Source organism: Rosa chinensis, chromosome 5 (assembly GCF_002994745.2).
Source record: "Rosa chinensis cultivar Old Blush chromosome 5, RchiOBHm-V2, whole genome shotgun sequence".
Classification (NCBI taxonomy): domain Eukaryota; kingdom Viridiplantae; phylum Streptophyta; class Magnoliopsida; order Rosales; family Rosaceae; genus Rosa; species Rosa chinensis.
The window spans coordinates 48,246,051-48,256,413 of NC_037092.1; the positions used below are offsets into that span (position 1 = coordinate 48,246,051).

Genomic DNA, 10,363 nt, shown 5'->3' on the forward strand with positions numbered 1-10,363 from the left:
ATTTCTGATTTTCACGTTGGCAATCACACCAATTTACTCCTCCAACAATATTTCTTTCCATAAAAATCTCCCAAGAAAATCTCCTTTGATTTATTCCACGTGAAATTCTCAATCAATCACCTTAATTCCCACTTTGTCACCTTGTTTTTCCTTAAGTATTACACGGAAAATTTAATCCCCAAGGAAAATATATTTTCCTTTTTTTTAAAAAAACTCTTCCTTGATTCTCTCCTTGCCATGTCATCTTCATGAAGCTTCTCGTTCCATTTATCAACTCAATTCAGCTTATTTATTCCAAAAACCTGAAAATTGAAGCTTTCTAAAATAAGAAATGGAAACTTTCTTAAACTAAAATGGAAACTTTCTAAAAATGGAAAATAGAAACTACAAAACGGAAACTTTCTACAATTAGGAACTTTCCCATTCGAAGAATGGAAACTTTCCTAAACAGAGTTTTATTAAGGAAATAACGCAGAAAATATAGGGAAATAACAGTTAAAATGTCGCATTAAAATGCTCCTATCAAATTCCCCCACACTTAGCTTTTGCTAGTCCCTTAGCAAAATCTCACAAAGACTCAACTAAGACTCAACGAAAATTTAAAGACTCTACACAAACAATGACTCTATTGCCTTTCAACTTTTTGTCTCAGCAATCTCTTACTTTCATAACACCAAGATTAGCACTCAACCAAGAATCAATGTTTAAGCATTCGAGAATTAATTGAAACACATAATCTTCACTTATACAAGTAGGACTTGGTTGTAATAATGGTGATGGGTGGGTTATGTTAAGCATGCTTCAAACAAGTATGATTCAAATCCTCACAAGGTGTATCCACTCTTTCTTCTCTCTGAATTCAAGGCAATGCTTAAAAGCTTATAATCACTCAACTATATGTGAGAGAAAATATTTTGAGGCAATCAAATAGCTCACATATATAAGAAACGAAAAGCACTTTGTGAATATAATAATTTTTTTTTTCAAAAGATCTCATGAAAGATATCAACTACTTGCACAGATGGACCCAAGCCATAGGTTCAACTCTTGTAACTCATCTCCACAGATCAAAGGCTGTCCCATCTTAAGGATCAAGAAGGTCTTATTAAGGGTTGTAATGGGGCCAAGGCTCAAGGTTTTAGGAAATGAAAGGGTAAAGAATTTAACAAAGTGTCCTAAAAACCTAGCAGAGCTCATGTAACTGTAGAGACTTCTAGAAATCCACCAAGATATATCAAAACGTCCTATCCCATAGAGGTAATGTAAAGAGGCCAAATGTCTTCATTTTGGGCCCTAACTTCACTCTAAACTTCCTTTGAACTCTAGTGAATTGGACAAAGTCCAAATTTTTCTGTAATGGGCCTTCAATTCAAAACAAACTCCAAACTCACCAAGTATGGGGGACTAAGATCCATAAACATTTATCTTTCTTTCTTTCTAACCGTGTACAAATTTTTTTTTTTTTTTTCATTTCTTTTTCACGGCTTTCACATACATTTTTTTTTATGGACAAGTCTACCCCCACACTTGAACTTTCACCTCTTCTCAATTTTCATTCTCAATGCCAAATCCTTAAGTAAAGTCCCCAAAAGATAGCTCCACTAAGTTTTTAGAACAAAGGGTAGGAGTGTAGCTATACTAAGGTTCAGGGTTAAGGATTTTAAGGGTGATGAAAGAAAAGGCTTAATGTAGGCTCAAAGGAGTTTATCTAGGGGAGTCCCACGACGGGCACAAATAGGGACACAAGCTTATATGGCAATGGTGGTAATTCCTAGGGTGCCTCTATCCTTTCCAGAATCAGGGCCATGTATTGACAAACGTCTCAACAAGTACAAGAGTGAATTCTAGCATTCTCTAGTCCATCAAACTTAATCTATGGCAAGCAATCAATCAAATGAAAGAATGCTGAGATCATCAAAACATCGCCAAGAAATTAAGAATATATATTTTTTTTCATTTATCACTCCAAGAAAAAGGGACATGGGTTCAATTATCTCACATGGGTTTATATGAATCAAAACTCATCTTAACATGCTCATAATCTGTACCAAGGTCACTAAATCCATATCCACTACAAGGCACACATTTTTCATATATCTCAATTAACCAAAGAATACCATTTTAAAATCATCTCAATCTTGTGATCCTCTTTTAGCCATAATTTCAGAGATATAAGCTCGTCCTAGACAGTTGAAAGGACATCCTATGACTCAAAAATAAAAACAAAACAAATGAAAACAAATTTTTTTTTTTTTTGACATTTTTCAATTTTTTTTGTATTTTTCAATATATATGACTCAAAACAAAAGTGTAAATCCCTTCCCCCACACTTAAATATTGCATTGTCCTCAATGTAATCAATCATAAGCATGCAATGAAACAATTAAGCATTTAGGAATGGAATTTACGAAAAGACTACAAAAATAAAGGAGAAAATTATAAAGTAAAAGAAATAGCGAAAGAGAAAGCGAATCTGTGTTATTGAAGACTCCTTCACAGCTTCTTCTGAATTGGGTTGCCTCCCAAGTAGCGCTTGAATTTAACGTCTTTCAGCCAGACGGTACCTCCATTAAATAAAGTTAGTGACTATAATTAACAAAGAAATACAAAAATATATATATATATATAAACAAGTATAACAAGTTAGTGAATTACAAACTACATGTAATATTAACAAGTTAAGTACACAAGTTAACAAGTCAGTACATAAGACACAAGTTAAGTACACAAGTGAGTAAAAAAAAAAAAAAAAACACGAAAAATCCCCGGCAACGGCGCCAAAAATTGATGCGGCTAAAAGCAAGCGCATAATTTAACCCTGAAATGTCATTAGTAATACGTAATAAATAGGGATCGTTCTATTCCGGGGATTGAGGGTACACCTGTCATTGTCAAACAATTAAACAATTAAAATTAAAACAAAGTATAATATTCACAAAGATATTCACAACTATAAACATTTTACACGAAAAAGGGGGATTTTGTTTTTGGTTTTTCGAAAATAAAACTAAGTTAACAAAACAATTAAAATGCAAAAACATAAAAATACAAATGGAATGAGAGAACAAAGATCAAAACCGAAACATATGATTAAAATTGACTCAAACCCTAATATTGTTCATCTAAGTCATGAGAAAGGAGTTGATCATGTGAAACATTCGAAAGCAAATGATTTCCCATATTTTACTTTTCAATGCTAATTAACCTAAGCGAAAGCACCTAGATTAATCCTATCAAACATGCAATCAAACCCTAGAAAGCTAGTCAATCATGTCATGTTTAACGCATTACACATAGAGAAAGGCTATCAACTCAAGTGTACAACTTAGTTATGGAAAAGTCTACCTAATTGCAATCCTCTTTAATTAAATTCGATCTTTGCACAAAACCTTTACTACTTTGATTCAAGTTTACACAAAACGAAAAGTCGATTTCATGTTCTTAAACCTAGCACCAATTATATCAAAACCCTAAGTGTTTGCAACCACATAAGATTAAAATACAAAAGTTATCTATAACGCAAATTTAATTAAACAGACCCACATAAGCAACTCTCGAAGAACAATAATTTGAATCTGAAAATTCTCAATTAATCATAAAAATTCCAGAAATTAATATTTGTTCAAACACATATGTCAACTAGTTCATAACCAACGAAATTCAAAGCAAAGGTTACAAAGGAGAATCGGATTACACCGTGAGATGGAGATGGTGATGAACGATTGATGTGGTGGTCTCTTGAATCTCGAAAGCAAGCTTCAAGGTTGGAGATGGATGATGGATGCTCACGGCTATGCTTCTTCTCCCTTGGCCTTGCTTGAACTCGTGGAGATGACTAGAGGATGGAGAAACTCACGGCTATGCTAAGAACTTTTCTGAATTTTTTCTAAAGTGTAAATTGTATGGGGGAGAGGAACCTTCTCAACGTCAAAGAGGTGGGTATATATAGGAGCACGGCTAGGGTTCACAAAGCAATCAGAATTTTCCACATAGCTTCAACCAATGATAATTCGCCAAGTAAGCTTGTGATGTGGTCCAACCAATCATAGAATGCCAAGTAAGCCTTGTGATGTGTTCCAACCAATCAAAATTCTCTAAAATAACTCCCTAATATTTAATTGCCGAATTTCCTTGAAATTATTCTGATTTTCTTCATGAATTTCGGCCAACATTCCTTTAGGGAATTTAGGGATGAATCTGGACGCCTTTTGAGCTTTTCCTTGGTGCACACATATTTTCCTTCCATAAATATCTCCCTTGAATCTCTCTTTCCGTCATCTCCTTGATTATTTCTGATTTTCACGTTGGCAATCACACCAATTTACTCCTCCAACAATATTTCTTTCCATAAAAATCTCCTAAGAAAATCTCCTTTGATTTATTCCACGTGAAATTCTCAATCAATCACCTTAATTCCCACTTTGTCACCTTGTTTTTCCTTAAGTATTACACGGAAAATTTAATCCCCAAGGAAAATATATTTTCCTTTTTTTTTAAAAAACTCTTCCTTGATTCTCTCCTTGCCATGTCATCTTCATGAAGCTTCTCGTTCCATTTATCAACTCAATTCAGCTTATTTATTCCAAAAACCTGAAAATAGAAGCTTTCTAAAATAAGAAATGGAAACTTTCTTAAACTAAAATGGAAACTTTCTAAAAATGGAAAATAGAAACTACAAAACGGAAACTTTCTACAATTAGGAACTTTCCCATTCGAAGAATGGAAACTTTCCTAAACAGAGTTTTATTAAGGAAATAACGCAGAAAATATAGGGAAATAACAGTTAAAATGTCGCATTAAAATGCTCCTATCAGTCGCTGACGTCAGCCACATTGCCTGCTAGGGCGAGTTGGCAGCCGGGCAAGCTGGGTAAAAAATTTAGTCATACTGGGTCAAAAATTTAGTCATCCCCTTGGCTTTTTTTTTTTGACTTGGTCATCAAAAGCCAAAATTTGGCTAGTCACTCTTGGGTCGGTGGAGGAGAGTTTTTGCAATTGGCCGGTCACCACCTCACTAATCCCATGTGGAGGTCGATCAAAACACAACCGGTGGAAATGCTCTAAAGGGTGGAAATCCATGTCCAGTGGTAGTAAACAGTTTCTTGACTGGTCGACCTCCTTGACTTTTCAACCTTGACATTTACCCCAACGGATGGACTTGCTCTAACAAATGTAATGGTGACTTATATTTTTATAAAACGCACGTGCATATTACTTTTTGCAGAAAAGTGGCCTCCCGTGGTCTATTTAGGGAAGGAACCTCCTATTTTGACTTTATAATTATCTAAAAAGTGGAGAAAGGTTAAGACTTGGAGAGGGAATGGTTAACTGCGTAGTGGGCGACAGAAACACGGTGGCCACGCTGATTTTGTCTTTTTTGAAATCAAAGACAGACAGTGAGTCGGTCTCTCTGTGTTAACTGCCATCCCAATGCGCTTGGATTGAGTTAACCTGACCTGCTTTCTCAGTTTGGTATTTGTTTACCAGTTTACCCCCACCAAAACCGACCACGTTCACATTCAACTAGGGCCGCCCCATCATCATCATCATCTTCTTCTTCTATTGTTTGTTTATTCCTATACTGAAATAATACCCACATTAAAATATGTACTACCTGGGTCAATACTCTTATAGACTATACTCAATACCAATACACGAAGAGATAATGCTTATCTCTCTTCCTCTCTTTTCTGAAAACTTGATCCCTCAATATTGACCCGGAAGAGAAGAACTAGACCTTTCTCCTGAGTTCATCCCCTCCTTCCTTCCTTTAGGTAAGCTAGCTCTTTTTTTTTTCTTTTTTTTTGGTCCCTTTTCATATCTGTTCTCATCTAATCTGCTTCTTCATATATCTCCTGTTATTTTCTTTCATGTTTTCCTTTCCTCTGCTCGATCTGTGAAGCTTCAATTCTTTTATGCCATTAGCTCAAGTTTTCGGTTTTTGTTCTTTTCTTTTGCTTTGTATCTTTAGAGAATTGAATTGGAGCAGTCGGGTCTATTATCGAATTTGTTCCATAAAATTCGGGGTAGCAATTTTGTTGTCCAAACTGACTCCGATCCAGCTGTTATCATATGACTATGAGATCTACATAATAATACTGTGTATCTGTGAGGGGGAATCATTTAGCTTTGTTCTCAAACCTCTTATGTATGTATATATATATCACTATTTGATGTTAGTTTGATTTTGTATGCAGGCTCAGTTGATCCGTCTTCTTTTTTGTCTAGACTAGAGTCTTTAATCGAGTCATAGAAAAAGTTGTTCTAGGTGAAGTTGAAAATATTTGCTGATGAGTACAGTGTTTTCTTCTCTTTGTTCTCTTCTGTTTTTGTATTGCTGCTTAATCATTTCTAGTCCAACAATCTTTCGCTCAAGATTGGGAATTAGTGGCTTTAACACTTCTGCATCTGTGATTATGTTGTAGATCAACTTATGTAGACTTATGAAATTGTAGAAAATACATATTAAATCGGTTTTTCTGTTTGTCTATTTGCTGTTGTGACAGATTTTACAGGTCAAAAGAATCTTTTTGAGATTGAAGCTAGACTCCAGAATACCGACTTGAAATTCTTGTGAGCTTTTTGGTGGTTTCATTTGGGAAATGATCATGATGTTCGACGAAATGGGATTTTGTGGTGATCTAGATTTTATATCTACAACTCCTGGGGGAGAAGTGGCCATCCCACAGGCTGAAACCGAGGCCACCGTGGAGGATGATTATACTGATGATGAGATAGATGTAGATGAGCTTGAGAGAAGGATGTGGAGAGATAAAATGCGTCTCAAGAGACTCAGAGAACAGACGACTAAGGGTGGTAAGGAAGTGATTGTCACTGCAAAGCAGAGGCAGTCTCAAGAGCAGGCAAGGAGGAAGAAGATGTCGAGGGCCCAAGATGGGATTTTGAAGTACATGTTGAAGATGATGGAAGTTTGCAAAGCCCAAGGCTTTGTCTATGGTATTATTCCAGAGAAGGGAAAACCAGTTACTGGGGCATCAGACAATCTTCGTGAATGGTGGAAGGACAAGGTCAGGTTTGATCGTAATGGACCAGCAGCTATATCCAAGTATCAAGCTGATAATGCAGTTCCCGGCAGGAACGATGGGTGCAACCCAATTGGTCCAACCCCTCACACCTTGCAAGAGCTTCAAGACACCACTCTGGGTTCTCTCTTGTCAGCACTTATGCAGCATTGTGATCCTCCACAGAGGCGGTTTCCTTTAGAGAAAGGTGTTCCACCACCCTGGTGGCCCACTGCGAATGAGGAATGGTGGCCTGAACTGGGTTTGCCCAAGGATCAGGGTCCTCCACCATACAAGAAGCCACATGACTTGAAAAAGGCATGGAAGGTGGGTGTTCTCACTGCAGTTATTAAGCATATGTCCCCTGATATTGCCAAGATTCGTAAGCTTGTGAGGCAATCTAAATGCTTGCAAGACAAGATGACAGCTAAGGAGAGTTCTACCTGGCTGGCCATCATCAACCAAGAAGAGTCCCTGGCTCGAGAGCTTTATCCAAATTCATGCCCCCCTTTGTCTACAGCTGGAGCCAGTGGATCTTTGGTGATTAATGACTGCAGTGAGTATGATGTTGAAGGGGCTGAAGATGAGCCAAACTTTGATGTTCAGGAGTGTAAGCCTGATAATCTTCATTCATCGAATTTTGGGATGGAAATAATGAGGGAAGGGCTTCAAGTCCATCAACCCACTTCTTTTCCAGTTAAAGGAGAAGTCATCACAAACTTGGATTTCATGAGGAAAAGGAAGCCTTCAAGCGATCTAAACATGGTGGTGGATCAGAAGATCTACACCTGTGAGTTCGTTCAGTGTCCTTACAGCGAATTCCGTCATGGTTTTCATGACAGAACTTCCAGGGACAATCATCAATTGAGTTGCCCATTCAGTAACAGGTCTTCTGAGTTCGGGGCATCTAATTTCCTTGTTAATGAGATTAAACCAGTCATCTTCCCTCAATCCTTTGTCCAAACCAAGGCAGCAGCTCCTTCCGCCAAGCCGGTGCCACCATCCTTTGATCTATCAGGAGGAGTTCCAGAGGATGGGCAGAAAATGATCAGCGAGCTTATGTCTTTCTATGATAGTAATGTTCAAGGTGACAAGAATGCAAATCCGAACAGTTCAGCGACCAATGGTCAGAACTTTTCTCAGCCTAAAGTTGCACATCAACAGGATGAATACTTCCGTGGTCAAGGAGTTAGGTTGGATGGGAATTTCTTTGAAGAATCCAACATCTCCAGTAATCATCACTTGTTTCCTCGAGAGGAAGGTCAATTCGAGCAGTTTAAGGTCGTGAGTTCTCCATTTGAGACCAACCATAACAGTAACTTTCCTATGATGTTTGGGTCCCCATTTGACTTGGCCTCTTTTGATTACAAAGAAGATCTACAAGGGCTGGCATTGCCAATGGAGAAGCAGTCGGAGACTTCAATCTGGTTCCAGTGAAACGGAGAATTACGCAGGGTATCTAGCCCACATCTGCACACGAGATTCGTGGGTAATATACTTGATGTGCTAAAACCTTACTTGAGTTAGAGTGTTGCTACTTATTCATCATGATTTCACATGTACTCTAGTAGAATGAATCAAGGTTAAAAGCCTTATATAGAAGGAATGAGCAGGCCAATAAATGGAGGAAGGGGGAAGGGTTGTATGAGCTACCCTTCCTTTTGTTAATTATAAATATAAATATTAACTGTGATATAAAATAAGTAGGTTGGTTTGTTTAACTTGTTTCTGTCTTCAATTTTCTTTCAATCCAGATCGACCATGGTGATGGTTAGAAATCTGAGTTTGTTGTCCTTGTCCTTGTCCTCGTGTAAGGCTGTCATGTAATGGGTTCTTCAGATTGATTGAATTGTCTTTAATGTAATGGGGTTCCCAACCATGATCATGTAATGTAGTGGATTCTTCCGATTTGTTGACTGGTTTTTAATGGTGCTTATCTCTTTTCCAAGTTATAGACCCACAACCACAAGTGGTATTGTCTTTATGGTTGTGTCCTTTGCCCTTTTCTCTAGTCTTGGGTCAATATATGCAGGCGGCTGTCAACATTGCATAGCGTGTAGGTATGTTCGAATACGACGAAGGGGCAAACAAGAAAGACGGTGGGGAAAGAGAGAAGTTAGGCGTGAAAGTTTAATCTCACATGTGACATATTGCCGAAAACAAAACAAAAAATATCTCATCAGATGTGACCACAAGGAGATCCGTATCTTTGGGAGCTCTCAATGTACCGATATATTAGTGATGCATCATTTAGTGCGTGGTATACCAACGTATTGTGGTGGTACGGTAGAGACAATTAGTCTACCACAATTATTGTCTAGTCTACCATTTAAAGCACTATGACAGTAATATACTGGAACTTTTGGATAAAATGTGAGCTGTAACGAATAATCTTTTCAGCTTATTTCATCATGCTGCTATAGTTTTTTTTTTTTTTTTTGACACTATTCGGATTGATTGTAGTATTCCAAAGACTGTGTAGACTCAAAAATTAATCCGCTAGGGGTCGGATGGCCAAAAAGGCATTGCAATCATTTCTCTGACCGCCTTTATAATTGAGTAATTACACTAATGAATTCAGCATTCGAACGCATAACGTGGGGGTTTCACATCTTGATCGTTCCCGTGGGAGGACCCCTGAATCACTTACCGTGGTTTACCATAGTGCTTTTTGTAAAACCAAATGATGCAGTCAGTCACGAATACAGTACATCATTGCTATATCATAATACAAAATATGAGAACCATCTGCAACCATCATGGAATATAGGCCTCCTGTCTCAAAAACGAGATTACTGATACCACTAAAAAGTAAGCGCATAATTTAACCCTATAAAATATCTTTAGTAGTATAAGCAAGTAGAGATCGTTCTATTCCGGGGATTGAGGGTACACCTGTCATTGTACAACAAATAAAGAATTAAAATAAGTACAAAATATTATTTACAAAAATAAAACAAACACAAGGGGGTTTTAGGATTATTAAATTAAAAATTAAATAAATAAAATAAAGAAAATGTAAAAACATATATACACGGGTGGAACGCAAGGAATAAAGATCAAAACCACAATCATATGCAAGAAATCCAATCACAATTCCTATAGTTGATCTTCTATGTCATGAGAAAGAAGTTGACTATGTGAAACGTTAGAAAGCAAACGATTTCCCATTTTTTACTTTCCTTTAATAATTAATCTAAGTGAAAGCACCTAAATCAATCCTATTGAACATGCAATCATAATCTAGAAAGCTAGCTAATTAAGAACACATTCAACGCATGAAGAACAAAGAAAGGATGTCAACCAAAGTGCACAACCTAGTTATGAATAAATTCACCTATT

At 37.1% G+C, this 10,363-nt stretch overlaps 1 protein-coding gene across 1 annotated transcript; it reads left to right on the forward strand.

Moving 5' to 3' along the window:
• Nucleotides 1-5,465: 5,465 nt before the first annotated feature.
• On the forward strand, nucleotides 5,466-8,948 carry LOC112201683 (protein ETHYLENE INSENSITIVE 3). Its single transcript, XM_024342597.2, has 2 exons — nucleotides 5,466-5,773; nucleotides 6,506-8,948. The coding sequence occupies exon 2, from the start codon at nucleotides 6,602-6,604 to the stop codon at nucleotides 8,456-8,458; it is 1,857 nt and encodes a 618-aa protein (XP_024198365.1). The 5' UTR covers nucleotides 5,466-5,773; nucleotides 6,506-6,601; the 3' UTR covers nucleotides 8,459-8,948.
• The last annotated feature ends 1,415 nt before the right edge of the window (nucleotides 8,949-10,363 follow it).

Coding starts and splice junctions, on each gene's coding strand:
- LOC112201683 (XM_024342597.2), top strand. CDS start 6,602: ATGATCATGATGTTCGACGAAATGGGATTTTGTGGTGATCTAGATTTT.